The 22170-nt window shown below is 35.5% G+C and overlaps 1 protein-coding gene across 1 annotated transcript; it reads right to left on the reverse strand.

The window, feature by feature from the left end:
- Positions 1–13978: 13978 nt before the first annotated feature.
- LOC143443768 (uncharacterized) lies at positions 13979–21917 on the reverse strand. The gene is made up of 3 exons (XM_076941719.1): positions 21884–21917; positions 21339–21434; positions 13979–15177 (listed from the first exon to the last, which is right to left on the reverse strand). Exons 1-3 carry the CDS (start codon positions 21915–21917, stop codon positions 13979–13981), a joined length of 1329 nt encoding a protein of 442 aa, XP_076797834.1.
- Positions 21918–22170: the final 253 nt, after the last annotated feature.

The raw sequence follows: 22170 nt of genomic DNA on the forward strand, positions 1-22170 counted from the left end.
GCTGCTTAACTTTTGAGAGCTCAATGAGATATTGTGTAGGAGCTTAGACTCTAAGAATGTTGAGAACAGTATAGACAATGGAGGCCTAGCTTGTTACGTATCAAAGGGAAATACAAATAATATCAAATTTGAGTGACAAAATTGTGGTGTCTGGTTAGTGTGGATGAAGAATTAACTCTGAATAAAAAGGAACTAGCATCTTTGAGACGAAATGTTCTGGGAATAATTACTTCAAATTCAAAACGCAAAATCTCTCTTCCAGAGGTGGGTAAGAGTATAGCTCATGTTGGGCACTGAACTTGGTAGTGTGTGATTCATCTTGACAGTACTCATTTTGAAGACATGAAAGGATCATGTAAGGCAGCTGAGGCTTGGCAACTTGTGGCAGGGTTGGAATCCCTGAAGGGAGCCCAGGTGAGGCTGCTGGTGAAGGAACAACACAGCTGTAGCAAGGGTTGCCAGAATTTGAATAATGCCAGTAATATGGAATGACCACCAATAACCCCAGCATTAGTAGAGTGGAATTAGCTGCTGTATAGCAGATATAGTTTGGTATGTACACTGCAGATGGAAAAGCCAGAGAAATGACCCAAGCATGTTAGAGGAATACAGAAGATATTGAGTGATTTCCAGATAACTGTGCAGAAAGTTATTTACACATGTTGGAGGCTGATGTTGCTTTGTTTATATGGTGACTCACTAAGTAAGAAAATTTTTAGCTTAACTTTGATTTTTAAAGGAGCCCAAGAGTGAGAGACTTTGAACATTTAAGTGATTTTGGATATGTAAAGACACTGGATTTAAATATATTTGGACTTGTAAAGACCAAACTTGTTAAAAGTTTCATTTTTACATTGTGATGTAAATATTAACATGACATCTTAAGGATAAATGAACAGGAACACTATTTTTTAATTGGGGAGGAATGCTTTTGTGTTTCAAGGTGTGTCAGTTATCTTAGCTAGACTTCTGTAAACTTTACACAAGCTAGATTAACCTGAAATGAAGGAACCTCATTTGAGAAAATGCTTCCAAAAGATTAGGTTGTCCAAGGGACTGTAAGGCATTTTTAAAATTCTTGATGTATGTGTGATAGTCATATCCATTAGTGGTCATACAATCCCTGGGCTTGTGGTCCTGCCTTATACAGGTAAGCAGTCTGAACAAGCCAGTAAGCAGCTTTGATCCACATCCTATTGTATTAGCTCTTATCTTTATGTTCCTTGCTGCCCTGAGTTATAGCTCTCATTACTATTAAAGATGAATGTTTCTGTGGAACTTTGAGTGAGATAAACCCTTCTCTCCTCATGTTGCTTTTGGTCATTTTATTTCATCAAAGCAATTGCAAAGTTACCTAACAGAGCTTGGTTTTCAACCTGACACACCTGAGAAAAATCAGTCAGATTGAGGCATTACCTCTGTTAATTGGCCCATGGGTATGTTGGTATGACATTTTTCTTGCTGATAGAGAAAAGACAAACACACTGGATTGTTTCCAGGCAATATAACAAGTTCAATGTTAACCAGCTCTACTCTCTGAGATCCTGTCAAGAAAGGGTTTATCCTCGAATATATTTGATTTTATTTGATGTTGATTTTTAGCTTCGTCTCTTGTAAATGATACACATTTGGCACAGTACTTTAGACTATTAAGAAATGATGGATAGAAAACGAAGGTACCGGGCAAGAGGGTGGATATAAGGGAGACGTCATAGATTTTTATATCCAGAGGATATTTACAAACCTTCAGGTACATAGAATGTTGTGGTAGGTTTCACACCACCACTTGTGATGGAGAACCAATTGGATTTTTTCAAGTTGCAGACCCCAAAACAGAGATAGTACTTAGGAAAGAGATAGTAATAAGTACTAACAATATAGTAATTGAGAACACTAAGTGCTAGAAAGAATACAAAATTGGGTAGCTGTTTAGAAATACTGTTTATATACTTGCTAAGTGTTTAATAACATTAAACACAGGACAAATTACTCCTAGGTACATATCTATGGTAAGGGGTAACATAATACATAGAAACATATTCATTGAGATTTCCCTGTGCTACTGTGTTTAGTATCAAAAAAATCAGAATCAGTCTAGCCAACATATTGTCTGGCTTTCATCATGCCTGCCAAACAAGGAACATCCAAGCCTGCTGAACAAGAAACAATGAAGTCAAATCACTTATTCCCTATACCTCTGCCTATCCTCCAGGCCATGCAAAAGAGCCCTTAGCTAGACGTAGGCTCTCTCTGGCACTCTGTTTTTTTTCCATTGCTCTTCTGGCTTCTATCAGTCCAGACTAACAGTTAGCATCCAGGCTGTCCTACCAAGAAAACACAAGGCCCACCAAACATTCCAGACATGCTATACCAGAAACAACTTGTCCAAGGCTGCTCATAGGAGGCCTACTGCACAGTGAACATGTAGACTTAGGTTTATCTTCCATATAACTGAAATATAAGAAATATCCAGAGACATTTAGATGGCTCAAGACCCAATAAGAACCTAAACAAGAACCACAAGAACCAAGAATTTGTGGCACCCTCAGAGCAAAAGTATCTCAACACAGCAAGGCCTTGATATTCTAACACAACAAAAGACAAAGAAAATGGCCTTAAATCAAGTCCTGTAATGATGATAGATGTGTTTATATTAGAAATTAATACATTTCTCAAAGCAATACAGAAACTATAATCAAAAAAGTAGAGGCCTTTAAAGAGGAAACTAATTAAATCCTTCAAAAAAACACAGGAAGATAAAATTACATAGGAGAACGAAATGTATAAAACTGTTCAAGAGATGAGAATAGAAATGGACTCAACTAAGAAAACACAATTTGAGTGAATCCTGGAATTGGAAAACTTAGGAAAAAGAACAGAAACTTCATAAATAAACATCCCCAATAGAATACAAGTGTTTGAAGGGAGAATCTGAAGTGTTTAAGATACAGTAGAAGAAATTCTTACATGAATAAAAAAAAATTAATCTAAAGAAGGCCTGACACAAAATTTCCAGAAAATCTGGCATAATATGAAAAGTCCTAACTTAAGAATAAGATGTTATGAAGCAGGTGAAGAGTCCCAGATCCAAGGACCAGAAAATATTTTCAATGAAATTATAGTCAAAAATTTCTCTAGCTTACAGAAAGACATGCATATAACCACATAAGAAGCTTATAAAACACCAACTAAATTGGACCAGGAAAAAAAATCCCCTTGTCACATAATATTCAAAACACACAATTTATAGAACAAAGAAAAATATAAAAAGTTGCAAGAGAAAAAGGCCCCATAACATACAAATCAGACTCATCAGAATCAGAGAAAACTTTGTGAAAAAGACTTGAAAAACTAGAAGGGCATGGACACATGTCTTACAGCATCTAAGAAACCAAAGATGCCAACTTATACTACTCTTCACATGCAAACCTTTCAGTCACCATAGATGGAGACTACAAGATACTCCAAGACAAAACCAAATTTATAGCATATTTATCTACAATTCCAATACTACAGAAAATACTTGTAGGAAAACTCCAAGAAAGAAGGTTAAATAAACAAGAACACAGAGAAAATAAATAATTCCACAGCATGCAGACACACACACACACACACACCACCACCACCACCACCACCACCATCAACATCAACTACATTAACACAACAGGAATTAAAAGTCATTGGTTGACCTAGTTGGTCTGCTTCCATGAAGACACCATAATCTGAGACTTCCTAGAGGAGCCACTGCACTCAGAGCAGTGGACACCTAGCTGGTCTGATCCTGTGAAGACACCATATCCTGAGCCATCCTAGAGTAACCACTGCACTCAGAGAAGCAGACACCTAGCTGCTCTCCTCCCTTAAAGATACAATATCCTGCGACATCCTAGAGGAGCCATTGCACTCAGAGCAGCAGAATTTCAGGATCCCAGAGGTGGCCTGAAGTCTAGGAGTTCTTCCATCCAGGAGCTCAGGATCACAGGATCACAGGATCACAGGATCACAGAGACATCTGGACCCAGAGAATTTCTGACAACAGCAAGATAAAAGGGAAGACAGGCTCCAGTCAGAGACAGTGAGGGCAGGTAGCACTAGAGTTAACCAGATGGCAAAAGGCAAGCACAAGAACATCAGCAACAGAAACCAAAGTTACCTGGCATCATCAGAACCCACTTCTCCCACCATAGCAAGACCTGAGAACCCCATCACACCAGAAAAGCAGGATTCAGAATTAAAATCACTTCTCATGATAATGATAGAGGACTTTAAAAAGGACATAAATAAATCCCTTAAAGAATTACAAGATAACACAGGTAAACTTGTAGAAGCCTTATAGAGGAAACACAAAAATACCTTAAAAATTGCAAGTAACCACAAACAAACAGGTGAAGGAATTAAACAAAACCATCAAGGATCTAAAAATAGAAGTAGAAACAATGAAGTAATCTCAAAGGGAGACTACTCTGGAGATAGAAAACCTAAGAAAGAGATCAGGAACTATTGATTCAAGCATCACCAATAGAATAACAGAAATAGAAGAGAGAATCTCATGTGCAGAAGATACCATGAAAAACACTGACACAACTGTCAAAGAAAATTCAAAATGCAGGAAGCTTCTAATCCAAAACATCCAGTAAATGCAGGACACAATGAGAAGACCAAACCTAAGGATAATATGTATAGATGAGGGTGAAGATTCCCAACTTAAAGGGCCATTATATCTTCAACAAAATTATAGAGAGAAACTTTCCTAACCTAAAGAAAGAGATGACCATGAATATACAAGAAGCCTACAGAACTCCAAACAGACTAGACCAGAAAATAATCACCTCCTGACACATAATAATCAAAACATCAAATGTACTAAACAACAAAAACAAAAAATACTAAAAGCAGTAAGGGAAAACAGTATAGTAACATAAAAGGGCAGACCTATAAGAATTACACCAGACTTTTCACCAGAGTCTATAAAAGCCAGAAGATCCTGGACTGATATCATATAGACCCTAAGAGAACACAAATGCCAGCCCAGATTACTATACCCAACAAAAGTCTCAATCAATATAGATGGAGAAACCAAGATATTTCATGACAAATCCAAATTTACACATCTTCCCACAAATCCTGCACTTTAAAGGATAATTGATGGAAAATCCCAACACAAGGTGGGAAACTACAACATAGAAAAAGCAAGGAAGTAATCTTCCAACATCCCAAAAGAAGATAGCTATACAAACATAAATCCATCGCTAATAACAAAAATAAGAGGAAGCAACAATCATTTTTCCTTAGTATCTCTTAACATCAATGGACTCAATTCTCCAATAAAAAGACATAGACTATCAGACTGGATACATAAAAAGGACCCAGAATTTTTCTACATACAGAAAAGGTACCTTAGTGACAAAGACAGACACTACCTTGGAGTAAAAGGATGGAAAAGAATTTTTCAAGCAAATAGACCCAAGAAATGAGCTGTAGTGGCCATTCCACTATAATATCAAAGAAAACTGATTTTCAACCAAAAGTAATGAAAAAAGATAAGGAAGAACATTTCATACTAATCAAAGAAAATATCTACCAAGATGAACTCTCAATTCTGAACATCTGTGCTCCAAATGCAAGGGCAACCACACACATAAAGAAACCTTACTAAAGCTTGAAACACACATTGCACCTCACAAAATAATAGTGGGGGATTTCAACACCTGACTCTCAGCAATGTACAGATCATGGAAACAGAAAATAAACAGAGACACAATGAAATTAATAGAAGTTATGAACCAAATGGTTTTAACAGATATCTATAGAACATTTCATCCTAAAATAAAAGAATATAGTCTTTTTCAGCACCTCATGGTACCTTTTCCAAAATAGATCATATAATTGGAAATAGAATATACTTTGACAGATACAAAAAGATTAAAAGAATCCCTTGCATCCTCTCATATCACCACGGACTAAGGCTGGTCTTTAATAATGTCAAAAACAATGGAAAGCCTTCATACATTTGAAAACCGAACAACTCTCTTCTCAATGATGACCTTGTAAAGAAAGAAATCAAGAAGGAAATTAAAGACTTTTTAGAATTTAATAAAAATGAGTACGTACACATCATACCAAAACTTGTGGGACTCCATGAAAGCAGTGGTCAGAGGAAAACTCATAGCGCTAAGTGCCTACAAAAAGAAACTGAAGAGAGAACACACTAGCAGCTTAACAGCACACCTGAAAGCTACAGATAAAAAAAGAAGCAAATGCACCCAAGAGGAGGAGACAGCAGGAAATAATCAACCTCAGGGCTGGAATCAACAAAGTTGAAACAGAAAGATTTCTATAAAATATCAACAAAACCAGGAGCCGGTTCTTTGAGAAAATCAACAAGATAGAAAAACACTTAGCCATACTAATCAGAGGGCGCAGAGACAGTATCCAAATTAATAAAATCAGAATTGAAAAGGGAAACATAACAACAGAAACTGAGGAAATTAAAAAAATTATCACATGCTACTACAAAGGCCTACACTCAATAAAACTGGAAAATATGGATGAAATGGACAAATTTCTAGACAGATACCAGGTACCAAAGTTAAATCAGGAGCAAGTAAATCATCTAAACTGTTCTATAACATCTAAAGAAATAGAAGCAGTCATAAAAATTCCCCGCAAAAAAGTACAGGACCAGATGGTTTTAGTGCAGAATTCTATCAGACCTGCAAGGAAGACCTAATGCCAACTCTCTTCAAACTATTCCAAAAAATAGAAATGAAAGAAACACTACCCAATGTATTCTATGAAGCTACAATCAAGCTCATACCTAAACCTCACAAAGACCCAACAAAGAAAGAGAACTAAAGACAAATCTCCCTTATGAATATCAATGCAAATATATTCACTAAAACTCTTCCAAACCGATTCCAAGAACACATCAAAACAATCACTCATCATGATCAAGTAGGCTTTATCCCAGGAATGCAGGGATGGTTCAATATTCACAAATCCACCAATGTAACCCACTAGATAAACAAAAAAAAAAAAAAAAAAAAAAAAAAAAAAAAAACAAAACCACACATACACAAGGTCATCTCACCTGATGCTGAGAAAGCATTTGACAGAATTCAACACTCCTTCATGGTAAAAGTCTTGGAAAGGTTAGGAATACAAGGTCCATGCTTAAAACATAGTAAAAGCAATATACAGCAAACATAGCCAACATCAAACTAAATGGAGAGAAACTTGAAGCAATCCCACTAAGATCAGGGACTAGACAAGGATGCCCACTCTCATCCTACCTATTCAATATAGTACTGGAAGTCCTAGACAGAGCAATTAGACAACAAAAGGAAGTTACAGGGAAACAAATAGGAAAGGAAGAAGTCAAAATTTTCCTATTTGCAGATGATATGATAGTATACTTACGTGACCCTAAAACTTCCACCAGAGAACTCCTAAACCTAAACAACTTCAGCAAAGTGGCCGGATATAAAATCAACTCAAAAAATCAGTAGCCTTTCTCTACTTGAAAGATAAACAGGCTGAGAAAGAAATTAGGGAAATGACACCCTTCAAAATAGTCACAAATAACATTAAATACCTTGGTGTAAACCTAACCAACCTAGTAAAAGATCTGTATGACAAGAACTTCAAGTCACTGAAGAAAGAAATCGAGGAAGATCTCAGAAGATGGAAAGATCTCCCATGCTCATGGAATGGCAGGATTAATATAGTAAAAATAGCAATCTTGCCAAAAGCAATCTACAGATTCAATGCAATCCCCATCAATTTCCAAATCAATTTTTCATAGAGATAGAAAGAGCAATTTGCAAATTCATTTGGAATAACAAAAAACCCAGGATAGCAAGAACTATTCTTAACAATAAAAGAACTTCTGGGAGAATCCCCATCCCTGAGGTCAAACTGTACTACAGAACCTTAGTGATAAAAACTGCATGGGATTGGTACAGAGACAGGCAGGAAGATCAATGGAATAGAATTGAAAATCCAAAAATGAACCCATACACCCATGATCACTTGATCTTTGACAAAAGAGCTAAAACTATCCAGTGGATAAAGGACAGCATTTTCAACAAATGATGCTGGTTCAACTGGAGGTCAGCATGTAGAAGGCTGCAAATCAATCCATTCTTATCCCCTTAACAAAGCTCAAGTTCAAGTGGATAAAGGACCTTCACATAAAACCAGATACACTGAAACTAATAGAAGAGAAGGTTGGGAAAACCCTCAAACACCTAAGCACAGGGGAAAAGTTACTGAACAGAACACCAATGGCTTAAGCTCCAAAATCAAGAATTGACAAATGGGACCTCATAAAATTGCAAAGCTTCTGTAAGGCAAAGGACACTGTCAATAGGACAAAAACGCAACCAACATATCAGGAAAAGATCTTTACCAATCCTACATCTGACAAAGGGCTAATATCTAATATATACAAAGTACTCAAGAAATTATACTCCAGACAACCAAATAACCCTATTAAAAAATGTGGTACAGAGCTAAATAAAGAATTCTCTATTGAGAAAACTCAAATGGCTGAGAAGTACCTAAAAAATGTTCCACATCCTTAGTCATCAGGGAAAGGAAAATCCAAATAACCCTGAGATTCCACATCACACCAGTCACAATGGCTAAGATCAAAAATTCAGGTGATAGGAGATGCTGGTGATGATGTGGAGAAAGAGGAACACTCCTCCATTTTTGGTAGGATTGTAAGCTGGTACAACCACTCCTGAAATCAGTCTGGAAAATTTGACATAGCATTACCTGAGGATGCAGCTATACCACTCCTGGTCATATACCCAGAATATGCTTCAACATATATCATGGACACATGCTCCACTATGTTCATAGCTGCCTTATTTACTATAGCCAGAAGCTGGAATGAACGCAGATTTCCCTCAACAGAGGAATGGATACCAAAATTTGGTACATTTATACAATGGAATATTACTCAGCTCTTAAAAACAATAAATTTGAGAAATTCTTAGGTAAATGGATGACACTAGAAAATATCCTGAGTGAGATAACCCAATCACAAGAAAACACATGTGGTATTCACTCACTGATAATTGGATATTAGCCCAGAAGCCTGAAATACCCAAGATTCAACTCATAGACCACATGAAGCTTATGAAGAAGAAAGACCAAGTGTGGGTGCCTCAGTCCTTCTTAGAAAGAGTAACAAAATACTCAAGAAGCAAATATGGAGACCAAGTGTGGGACAGTAACTGAAGGAGGGGCCGTCTGGAGACCATTCCACTCCAGTATTCATCCCATGTGCAGTCACAAAACATAGACACTGATGTGGATATGAATAAGTACATGCTGACAGGAGCCTGATGTAGCTGTCTCCCTATAGTTCTACCAGAATCTGACATATTTAGAGGCATATGCTCACAGCTAACCATTGATCTTATCAATGGGTTCCCAATGGAGGAGTTAGAGAGAAGACTGAAGGAGCTGAAAGTGTCTGCAGCCCCATGAGGAGAGCAACAATACCAACCACCCAGAGCTCCCAGGGTCTAAACCACCAGCCTGGGAGCACATAGGAAGGGACCCATGAGTCCACCTGTACATATAGGGGAGGATGGCCTTGTCAGGCATAGGTGGGAGAGGAGATCCTTGGTCCCATGAAGGCTAGCCATCGAGTGTGGAAGAATTTGCGGGTGGAGATCTGAAAGTTGGAAGGGGGGGTAAATGTTTGCACATCCTCATAGAAGCAGGAGGGGTGGGATGGGATAGGAGGTTCATGGGGGTTAGTGGGTAAGGGGATAACATCTGTAATATAAATAACATAATAAAAATGTTAAGAAAAAGTCCTTGGTCATTAATATCTCACAATATTAATGATATCTATTCACCAATAAAAGGTAAACAGGATTAATTTCAAAGTAGGACTTATTATTCTGCTGCATAGAAGAAACATATATTCACAAAATACATGTTACAGCAGAATGAAAGACTGACAAACTTTTCCAAGCAAAAATAACAAAGAAGCAACTCAAGGAGGCATTATAATATATAATAAAATAGACTTTCAACAAAAATTAATCAAAGGAACTATCCACCAATATGACATCTGAAAATAATGCCCTGTTCTCAAGTACCCACAGTCATTAAATTCTCTCAACCCAAAATACCAAGGAATATTTGGTTCTTATGCCCATTGTTACTACACTTTCAAAGAAGAACTAATACCAATTTTCCACAAACTATTCTACAAAATAGAAAAAGAAGGAACATTAGAAACTCATATTATGATACCAAAGACAACCTGATATCTAATCCACACTGAGCTTCAACTAAGAATATTTCCAACCAATCTCTCTTATGAACATTGATGACAATATATTAAATAACATAACTCCAAAACAAATCCAACAAATACATTAAAACATCATGCACATTGATCAAGTGGGCGAGATATTTTTATGTAATCTGTGTCTATTTTTGGGTGTGGTTTCTTTAATTTCTTTACCAGCCCATTGATTGCTTGTATCATGGAGTAATACTGATATGTATCACATTCGTATTGAAAAGCCTTCTTTACTCAAGTTGTTTATCAGCTGTAAGAATTCTCTGGTAAAAGTTTGTGATCCCTTAAATATACTATCAAATTATCTGCATATAGCAATACTTTGACATTTTCCTTTTCAATTTGTATCCCTTTGATCTCTTTTACTTTTCTGATTGTTCTAGCTAAAACATCAAGTGCTATATTCAAAAGATAGGGGGAGAGTGAAAGCTTTGTCTTGACCCTGATTTCAGTTGAATTGTTTAAGGTTCATTCATTTTAACATAATGTTGGCTTGCAACATATAGTTTTTTTTTAATTTGGATATTTTATCAATCTACATTGCAAATGATTTCCCCATTCACAGTATTCCTTCTGGAAACCCTCTATCCCATCTCCCCTCCCCTTACTTCTATGATGTTGTTTCCCTTCCCACCCACCAACTCCTGCCTCCCTGCCCTGGCATTTCCCTAAACTGGGGCATGTTTATGTATACAGGCTGTATCCTCCCTGCTATGGGTACAGAATAAGAGTGGATGATCAATGTAAACAAATCAAAGAACCTGAAATAAGCTTTCACAATGGTAGACAATTGATTTTTTAAAAGAAAAAAGCAAATTACATATAATGGAAAAGAGAGAGTATCTTCTCTAAGTTGTGCTGATATAAAATATCTGAATGTGATGAATTAAATATATTGATATTTATCACTGCAAACTGTATTCCAAATGGATCAAACATCTCAATATAAAATATACTAAATATAATAGAAGAAAAATTATGGGATAACCGTGAATGCAGTTTTACAGAACACAACTTCTTAATAGAACACCAATGACGAAGTAGCAAAAATCTACCAATCATAAAGAGACCTCATGAAAGTGAAATGAATCCTTCTGTAGGGTAAAGAACACTGGCAATAGGACAAAACAACAGCCAACAGATTTGGAAAAGATCTTCCCTAAATGAACATCCAATAGAAGGCTAATATCCAAATTACATAGAGAACTAAAGTAATTTACTCCACCAAACCTAATAAACCAATCTAACAATAGAGCTAAATAAATTCTCAACAAAGGAATCTCAAATAGCTGAAAAGCACTTAAAGAAATGTGCAGCAACATTACTCATCAGGGAAGTACAATTCAGTGATTTGGTATTCCATTTTGTACCAATCAGAATAGCTAAGATAAAACACTCAAGAGATATGACATATTGCCATAGATATAGACCAAGGGGAACATTCCTTCATTAATGGTGGGGTTGAAAACATGTACAAAGACTTTGGAAATCAATCCAGTGGTTTATCAGAAAACTAGAAATAGTTTTACTTGAAAACCCAGTTATACTGCAGGTCATGTAACCAAATGATGTTCCACCATACCACAAGGACACTTGCTCCACTATGTTCATAGCAGTATCACTCATAATAGTCAGAAACTGGGAAAACTCTGAAGTCACTCAACTAAAGAATGGATAGAGAAAATGTGATTAATTTCTGTGATGGAATACTATTTTGCTATTTTTTAAAAAGAAGGACATCATGAAATTTGCAGGCAAGCGAATGGAACTAAAACATATTATCCTTGAAGATCTATCTCAGACTGAAAAGGGCATGTACAGTTTGATACTGTACTCACTGATAAGTGGATATTAGCCATAAAGTTCCAACGAACATGATCTACACCAAGGAACAAAAATTAAACAAAAAAAAAATTCAAGTGCAGATGCTTGAATCTTACATAGAGGAAGAAATAGATACTCATAGAAGCCAGAGGGAGCAAGAAAACTTGGTGAAAGAGGGCATGGGGAGAGAAATTGGTGGGGCATAATCAGTTGTGCAGAGAGACAGGTGAGAAGCCTAGATATCAAAATAATTTTTTGAGACATGATTTTGTGGTATTATTAATGAGTAACGGTAGGATGAGAATGATGCCATCCTAGCATAAAATGAATACTAATCACACCAAGACAGGATTAATAGAAGATAGTTGTAATGTATTTATTGAAAACACTGAAAAAGAAGGGACTAGTTTGAGTTTTAAAATTACCTATAATATAAACAATATAAAATGTTTAAAGATTAACAAAACAATAATTTCACATAACATTTATGTCACAAAAGTCAATATTCTACACTAATAAAACATCCACAACACTATACAACTGGTTTTTATTAGGATAGTTATTAATATTATGTTGGCTTAAATCCTTACATTTAAAATACTATTTCTTTAATTTGTTAGAACATAAACCCCAAACCATGATTAATTAATGGTGTCAGATTAGTACTGGGTGAACTTTTTTTTTTCATTTTTTTCCAAATAAATACTTAATATGAATATAAGCTCTTTTTGGGTAAAATGTTTTCAATTCCTAATGAAATATGGGACTTTCCTGTGGTAGTTCTCTGATATTGAGTAAGGTATCAACATTAATTAAGTTCTTATGAATACATTTCTCATTGTAAATAACAGATTTCTGCATGAATACTAGAAGAGTAATTACCTAACATGTTAGTCTCTTGCATGGATCTTGTTTGTGGTCTAAGGATTGAACTTGTGATAAATGATTTGACATATTTTTTATGTTTGTAAGTTTTGCCTCTAGTATACATGCTAAATTTGGTTTGCAAATAAGATTTCTGAGTGTAGGATTTTCCACATTCTTTACATTGGTAATGTTTTGTTTTGTTTTGTTTTTTTTTTTTCAACACAGATCCTGTGGTCACCATGAAGATTTGAGGACAGGGTAAATGATTTGCAACATTCACTATATTTGAAAGTTTTGTCTCCAAGATGGATTACAGTGATGAGGCTGCAGAGTTGAGGACTTTGGAAATAAATGTCCACTGTTACCATATTTTTCAGGTTTGTCTTCTGTAAGGATTCTCTGGTGAGACTGAAAATTTGAGGAACAGGAATAGGACTTCCTGCATTCATTATACCTATAAGATTGCTTTCCAGTATGGATTGTTTGATGACCTTAGAGAGATTAACACCAGATATAAGATTTGCCACATCCTTTACATTTGTAGGATTGAACTGTAAGCAGATTCTGTAGTAAACGTGGAGATGTAAGAACCATGTAAATTATTTATCATACTTATGACATTTCTAAGGTGTGTGTCCTACATGGATTCTGTGGTAAACTCTGAGACTGTAGGAATGGTGAAAGATTTCCCACTTTCATTACATTTGTAATGTAATTCCTCTTCAATAGGAATTCTATACTGAATGAAAAGATGTGAGGACTGTGTAAATGATTTACCACACTTCTTACTATTTGTAGGGTGTGTCTCTATTATGGATGCTGTGGTGATCTCTAAGACTGGAAGAACGGGTGAAGGATTTCCCACATTCATTGAATTTGTAAGGTTTGACTCCAGTATGGATTCTGTAGTGAACATGAAGTTTTGAGGACTGTGTAAATGATTTACCACACTTATTACATTTGTAAAGCTTGTCTCCTGGTATGGATTCTGTGGTGATTTCTAAGACTTGAGGAATGGGCGAAAGATTTTCCACATTCACTGCATTTGTAAGGTTTGTCTCCAGTATGGATGCTGTGGTGAACTTTAAGATTTGAGGAGCGGGTGAAAGACTTCCCACATTCAGTACATTTGTAAGGTTTGTCTCCAGTATGAATTCTATAGTGAGCCTGAAGTTGTGAGGACTGTGTAAATGATTTACCACACTTATTACATTTGTAAGGTTTGTCTCCAGTATGGATTCTGTAGTGAATTTTAAGATCTGAGGACTGTTTGAAGGATCTTCCACATTCAGTACATTTGTAAGGTTTCTCACCAGTATGAATTCTATAGTGAGTCTGAAGATGTGAGGACTGTGTAAATGATTTACCACACTTATTACATTTGTAAGGTTTGTCTCCTGTATGGATTCTGTGGTGAATTCTAAGACTTGACGAATGGGCGAAAGATTTTCCACATTCAGTACATTTGTAAGATTTGTCTCTAGTATGGATGCTGTGGTGAACTTTAAGATATGAAGAACTGGTGAAAGACTTCCCACATTCAGTACATTTGTAAGGTTTGTCTCCAGTATGGATTCTGTAGTGAACATGAAGTTTTGAGGACTGTGTAAATGATTTACCACACTTCTTACATTTGTAAAGCTTGTCTCCTGTTTGGATTCTGTGGTGATTTCTAAGACTTGAGGAATGGGCGAAAGATTTTCCACATTCACTGCATTTGTAAGGTTTGTCTCCAGTATGGATGCTGTGGTGAACTTTAAGATTTGAAGAACAGTTGAAAGACTTCCCACATTCAGTACATTTGTAAGGTTTGTCTCCTGTATGGATTCTCTGGTGAACTCTAAGATTTGAGGAATAGGTAAAGGATTTCCCACATTCATGACATTTGTAAGGTTTCTCACCAGTATGGATTCTGTAGTGAGCATGAAGTTGTGAGGACTGTGTAAATGATTTACCACACTTATTACATTTGTAAGGTTTGTCTCCAGTATGGATTCTGTAGTGAATTTTAAGATCTGAGGACTGTGTATATGATTTACCACACTTATTACATTTGTAAGGTTTGTCTTCAGTATGGTTTCTGTGGTGAACTTTAAGCCTTGAGAAACAGGTGAAAGATTTCCCACATTCTTTACATTTGTAAGGTTTGTCTCCTTTATGGATGCTTTGGTGAGCTTGAATATTTGGTGACCAGGTAAGTACTTTGGCTTTCTGAGTGCCTTCTCCTTTATGACCTGAAACATGTGGAAATATATATGTATTAAAATTCAAGAATTTTTCACATGTTAGGTCCTTGAAAATAATTCCTTTAATATGGTTTATATTATCCCTCTGTAATTTTGATTATTCAATTGTTGCTTTCATGTAAGCATCATATGTGTATCAGCTGGCATCTTATTTCATCCACATTGCATTATATAACTGAAGTATTAAGGATTGATTTAAAATTTTACTTAAAATTATACAAAATAAATGTCTGTATATGATACTCATTACATATGTATAATTATATACCTTATGATATAGAAATATAACACCACATGTGTGTGTGTGTGTGTGTGCTATATCACTACGGATGACAATGCTGTTAAAAAGTACCACAGATCAACACAAACATGATTAAAAGACTGAGAAATGCCATGTCAAATTTATATAAAAAATTATTATCAAATAATAGACATTTTGATAGTACCTAGTCTATGTTTGTTATCTAAAACTAATTACAATGTTTTATTGCCTTAGATATAATTTCATAAAATATTAAATATCTATGGAAAATATGGACAAACATCCCCTGCCCCTGATTTTAAGTAAATTGTTTGAAGTTCTCTCCACGAAGAATGTTGTGACACCAGGCTTGTTTAAAACTCTCTTTACTATCCGTAATCAGTTTATAAATGTAACATAATGATTCTGTATTTTGTCACAGGCCTTTTCAGATCCTTTTGAGATTATCCTGTGGTATCTATGTTGTAGTTTCTTTACTCATTTTATTACCTTGTTATTTAACTTATGTTGAAATACCTCTTCCTCTCTGGAATGAAACCAACTTAAACATAGTAGGTAATCATTTGTAAATGTTTTTGAGTTAATTTTCAAAATATTTTCCTACCAAATTTAGCATCCCATGAGGAGAGAAACAATACTAACCAGCCAGAGCTCCCCAGGGTCTAAACAACCAGCCTAGGAGCACATATGGAGGGACACATGACTCCAGCTGTATATGCAGAGGACGATGGCCTTGTTGGGCATAGGTGGGAGACCTTGGGTTCCATGAAGGCTGAACACTGAGTGGGGGGCAGAGTCTGAGGGTGGGGAGGGGAGGGGGGCGTAGGTAGGTAAACACCCTCATAGAAGCAGGAGGAAGGGGATGGGATAAGGGGTTTCTGGGTGGTGGTGGGGAATGCGGTAAAGAGATAAAATTTGAAATGTAAATATTATATCCAATAAAAGAGGGCAGAAAAAGAAAAGCGGTTAGAACCAACATCCTTAATAAAATGTCAGCCCTCTTAAAAAAAATTTCTTGATACTAAAATTTGTTTTGATAATTGTATATTGCAGAATGATTAGCCTTGGTGTATCTACTCATTAAGCAAGCTGGGCAGACCTGCTCAAACCTCTCATGTCCGGGAATTCCATCTGGAGGCAGTGAAGACACAGCATCAGAGGCTTATCAATTTGCTCTTCCCCCTACTCCTCTTTTAATACCTCAATGCCCATAATCAGCTTGAAGAAGCTAATGAAGAGTCAGCGCCCCTATTCCCTGGGCTTGGGGACTAAGGTGGTAAATGTTGGGCTGTCTTTCTAGGGAAAAGTAGTGGTTTTGTGGGAATAGAGAGGAGTAGCTAGGATTTATTGCATAGCCATAACCTATTAGTAGAAATCTGTACAATTATTATCAAGATGAAGATATAAATTCTTAAATAGCACCAATTTACTTTGAATACAAATTTTAAAGTTTTCATTGGTATGAGCTTCTTATTGATATAAAAGTTAGATGAATATTGCTACTCTCATAGGCATTGTACCAGTATAACACATTTAGGAATACAAGGCTTAGACCCAGTTCTTCTTTAACTTTTTTAACTGATTTGAGATGGTCACCCTGTGAGTTAAGGGACTATAGCAAATTCATGGCTTTGAGTTTATTGTTAGGGTGTTTCCTATGTTTTATTTAGAGATAGCTAAGTGCAGTTAACAGACAACATTCCAGATTACCTTACATGGATAGTTGGTTTTCAAAACATCAGAAATCCACAGAATTGACATGAGAAACATTTCTATATTAATGTTCATTTTGATTAGAGACCTGTCTGCTCCTGACAGCTTCCTATATTGAATTCTAAGAAGAAATTGAGCATCTTTGGAGTTACTCCAGTTGTGGTGAGACAGCCAGTAGACAAGAATTGCCTGTTTCCATCTACAGACAAATTATTGTCCAGAAAAGGACACACTTACAGAATAGTGGACTGATTATACCTGCCTAGACAGAGAAATAAGCCCTTAATAATTCTGCAGTACTAAGGTCTGTCAGATGATCCTGGGCCAGAAGGCAAAAGAACAGATGCTCCAACATTTTGTAGTAAAGGGAGTGTCCAGGTGTTCAGAGGTCTCTATAAATTGGCTAAGTTTTAGAAGCTATGCTTTGTGCTTCCCACAATTATAGTTAACTCAGTCATTCTGGATTTCTGACGGGGTTGAAAACTTATAACCTTATAGCCAATCCTGGCTATTTACCTTGAGAGAAAAGATTTGAGTGGATGGTCGTCAGCTGACATTCATCCTAAAGCCAAGGAAAAAGCCAAGTTCAGAACTAAGTGTTTTAGTTAGGATAGATGACAGAGGTTCTGGTTATTCAACAAAATGATGGACTGGGTATTAGGACTATCTTGTACCTCACTGGTATATATTGGCATAATTATGCTCGAATTGTATTTTGAGAGAAAAGTTTTATTTTAACAGGAAGGGTTATATGTAGGAGGAACTAAGTTGGGAGGAGTACTGAGAGGAAGAGAAGGATTAAGAAGAGGAGAATAATAAGGAGAGGAGAAGCTAGGTGATGAGAGAGAGAAAGAGGGGGGAGACAGGGAGGCAGTTGTTCATGTATCTCCACCAGTCAAAGATAGTTGATATATCTAGGTTGAGTAGTATGTTACACCTCTGATTGAGCAAAAAGAAATTTATAAAGCCTTTGATTAACATTTAAAAAAATATGTATACATGCAAAACAGAAAAGGGGGCATGGGATAGGGATTTTCTAAGGGTGGGGAATGGGGAAAGGGGATGGCATATCTGAAGTCTAAATAAAATATCTAATAAAAAAGTTGCATGCTAAAAAAAAAAATGAATACGGAGACTCAATTATCGCTGTTTAGATTTTTGGACCAAATAAATTCATTTTTACTTTGTAAAGGGAAAAACATTGAAAAGTTCCTTGAGTTTTTACACTGAAGAAAAACTTGAAGTACTTGGCATTCATTCTAACATGTGCCATAGGATTTCTTTAGTTCGGTGGCTCTGATGGAAACTTTTTTAACATCAGAGGATTTCTGTATGATTTAAACAGTCCATTTTATTTTGACTTACAGTTTTTAAGCTGCATATACAAGATACTTTTAGGTTTCATGAAACTTTTTATTATTTTATGTTTAAGGAATTTTTAGATAAATGGACGAAGTTAGGAACAATCAGTATAAATGAATAATTATGAGAAAACAAACAATGAAAGCTTAATTACATGAGCTAATTTAGCTTTTTAAGATATGGCAATATCTGTTATATTTAGAATATCTATGTAGCTAGTTAGGGACCTGAATATCCTTGTTGTTTTTTTAATAGAAGATAAAAGAAATATACTCAAGATTATATCATGAGATGGGGCATAGAATAGAGAAGAAATATAGTTGAGATCAATGACACAGTAGGGCCAATGTTAATGTTTTTACACACACACATATATATATATATATATATATATATGTGTGTGTGTGTGTGTGTGTATAGATGTGTGTTGTGTGTGTGTGTTGTGAGTGTGTATAGGCATACGTGTAATCAGGAAATCCTTTATAGTATATTTTTCCACTAAGAGGCTTCTGGAGATTGAAATCAATTCATACGATTAAAATGCAATCAGCTTTAACTTCTGCACCATTTCTCTGGTTCAAATCTTTTAATGCCACATGGAAAACTACTGTCACACAAGCTTCCTAACACATATGCATATGAAAGACAGTTTAAATGACATTGCCACAAATTAGGATGGACATTACAAAGCTACACATCACATGTCTCTACACATTGCATATAGTACAAGCAATGGGTTGTAAGATTTTGAGTTATAGTCCATTGAAATATCACAGTAATTCCAGACATATTTATTTTCATTTTAAACCTGAGGATATGTGTCCACTGACAAAGACAGTAAATACATAAAACACTAGAAATATTGAGTAGAATATTAAATTGCATATTTCATGCTTACTGACTTACATTCATAGTACTTTCAGGTACTACTTTGCTATAGGAGGACAAGATTAATTATTAGTCTTATTCATTTATTTATTTTGTGATGTCCAATGTTGACCTTCATGTAAGATATGCTCACTGGTATAAATCATTCCATAAATGCATTGGCAGTATTTACCACAGCTTGCTTGACAGTATGGTGGTTGTTTAAGTTAAAACCCATAGTTGAAACTGTATATGAGGCCAATAATCTGAGTGTCAGAAGCCAGGACCCTTGCCTCTTACCCTCACCCCCTACTTCTCACCACCTGCACAATGTCTCCTGCAGCTTCATCTCCCTAGCAACCACAAGGTTCTGCTTGATAGTTACAAATAGATTTTTAGATGTAAAGCAGTGTACCGTATCTTTTGTAGTAAGCAGTTGGACCGCCATTGTTTCAGGGCACAGGCCGAGAAGATTCTGTACTTTCCCATCACCTGGATCCAACTTTCCCATCACCTGGATCCCTCTTACCCCTCCCTTTGAAAAATGTATTATAAATAAGCACTTGGTGCCCAAATATATGACTCTTGACAAGCATTTGCTTCCTTGAGTCCATTCTCTCTCTCGCCCATTCTTCCAGGTTGCAATCCTCCTCGTCCCTCATGAATAACCTAGGGCCCGCAGGTCGGGTCATCTGAGACCAAACCAGTCCTAAGTCTTGTATTATAATCTACTATTATTTCTGCAAACTAAATTCATGATAATACATCTCTTAAAAGTATATTGTTTTTCCAGTATATCTTTGCAGCAATCAACCTTCAATAAAGAAGCTTAATGTGGAGGTCAACACCTGGAGAAATGAAAAAACTGAGATGTTGGAGGACTCGGTAGTATGTACTTATCTTTTTCACACCCCTCCTAGCAATTCTCATGGGTTAAGACAAGAGATAAAACACAAGAATGTTATCGACCATAGGTGGTTAATGATGCTAAATAGAATTTCCAGACACAACAAGATTAATGTCTATATAAACTCACTGAGACTGTGACAACATTCAAAAGACCAGGACATGTTCAAGGCAGATAAGACCCCAGCTTTGAGAGGGAGAAATTGGGTAGAAAATTTTCTATGATGTAAGAACCTATCCAAAGTACATAAATTCTTGGAGAGGGAAAATAAGTTTTATTCTATGATGCAATGTTAGTTATATTAATTATATTTCATGGATTATGTTACAAAAAGTTGTCAGTACAAATATAACTCCATCTTTAAATACATTTTTGGCTTCTACTTTTGTTTCTTTTTTCTTTTTTTTTTTTGAAAGTGAGAATGCAAGAGAAAGTGAGAGAGAGACAGAGAGAGAGAGAGAGAGAGAGAGAGAGACAGAGAGAGAGAGAGACAGAGAGACAGAGAGAGAAAGGAGCATAAACAGTCAGAGAACTAAGATATTGAATTAGTGTTGGAAGTGAAAATAATCTGCAAGGAGAAGAAAGAAAGAAAAACATGAGCAAAATATACTTTATAAAATTATTTAGAATGGTAATTAAACAATAATTACTCAAATGTACTTGTCATATATATGCAACAGAAAAATAATGATAACAATTAAAATACAAAACAATCTTTTACTATTTTGTAAAGCAGATATTACAGACTATATTTCTAACTACCACTATTCAAATAATATATGGCAAAATTCAAATAACAGCCATGGTTTACATTTCTCTGGTACAGTATTTTGAATTAAATGCTTAGGAATAATCTCTATGTAAGATATATTTAATATAAAATAATAACCACACTTCAGGTCTAGATTGCTCCTTGGTTTAGAATTATCATTCCCATTTTATGTTACTTCAGATTACCTGGTTCTCTTCCTTCTGTTTTCTCTCGATCAACAATCCAGGGCTCTTTTTGTTCTTCAAGACAGATGATTACCTCTGGTTTTGAAAGTGTAACACCTGTATATTCAAATATACATAACAATATACAATTGAATGTGCCTGGGTACTTACATAGGAATTTACCATGCATGTAACATGAAGAAGAGTTAAAAAAATGCATGAATGACTTTTTTATAATCACTTTTTTCCAAAATAACTTAGACTGTTCATAACTCAATTCTTTTTCAAATTCTGAATATCTTTTTAAAATTATAACACTAGATAAAGACAACTGTGGAAGTCAATGTGGATTCACATATAAATAAATAATGACTGCCTACAAATAAGTATCTAAGATTGAAGGATCCTTAGGTTAAATGTAAAATCAAAATGAATTTAGGTAATATATTAGTTGCAAATATGTCACTAATAATTATGTATAATTAATAAAGGCAGATCCAAATACTAAAATAAGTTTCAGACATTCCTGAGGTGAAGTAGAAGTTATGAAATAAAAATATTCTTACCCACAGAAACCAGGTTGTTGTAATTCTCCAACATGACATCTCTGTACAAGGCCTTCTGAGCAGAATTGAGACATTCCCACTCCTCCTTAGAGAACTCTATAGCCACATCAATGAATGTCAATGGACCCTGAAATTAAAATTAACCATTTTCCCTCATGTCTATTAGCTAAGTTCTATATTTGACCCAAGAAAAGATTAGTTACCTATGTAAATTTTTATGATATCAGTAACTAATATGAATTTTTGATGACTTATGAACTGAGAGAAAGAGTATTTGACTTCTCTGC

Source organism: Arvicanthis niloticus, chromosome 10 (genome assembly GCF_011762505.2).
Source record: "Arvicanthis niloticus isolate mArvNil1 chromosome 10, mArvNil1.pat.X, whole genome shotgun sequence".
NCBI lineage: Eukaryota > Metazoa > Chordata > Mammalia > Rodentia > Muridae > Arvicanthis > Arvicanthis niloticus.

Excerpts from the sequence above, each read along its gene's own strand:
- LOC143443768 (XM_076941719.1), bottom strand. The coding sequence starts at position 21,917 with ATGTTGGAGAATTACAACAACCTGGTTTCTGTGG. Across the intron at positions 21,435-21,883 it reads CAACAACCTGGTTTCTGTGG|GTGTTACACTTTCAAAACCA; the intron begins GTAAGAATATTT and ends TTGAATATACAG. Across the intron at positions 15,178-21,338 it reads AACAGAAGGAAGAGAACCAG|GAGACAAACCTTACAAATGT; the intron begins GTAATCTGAAGT and ends GCATCCATAAAG.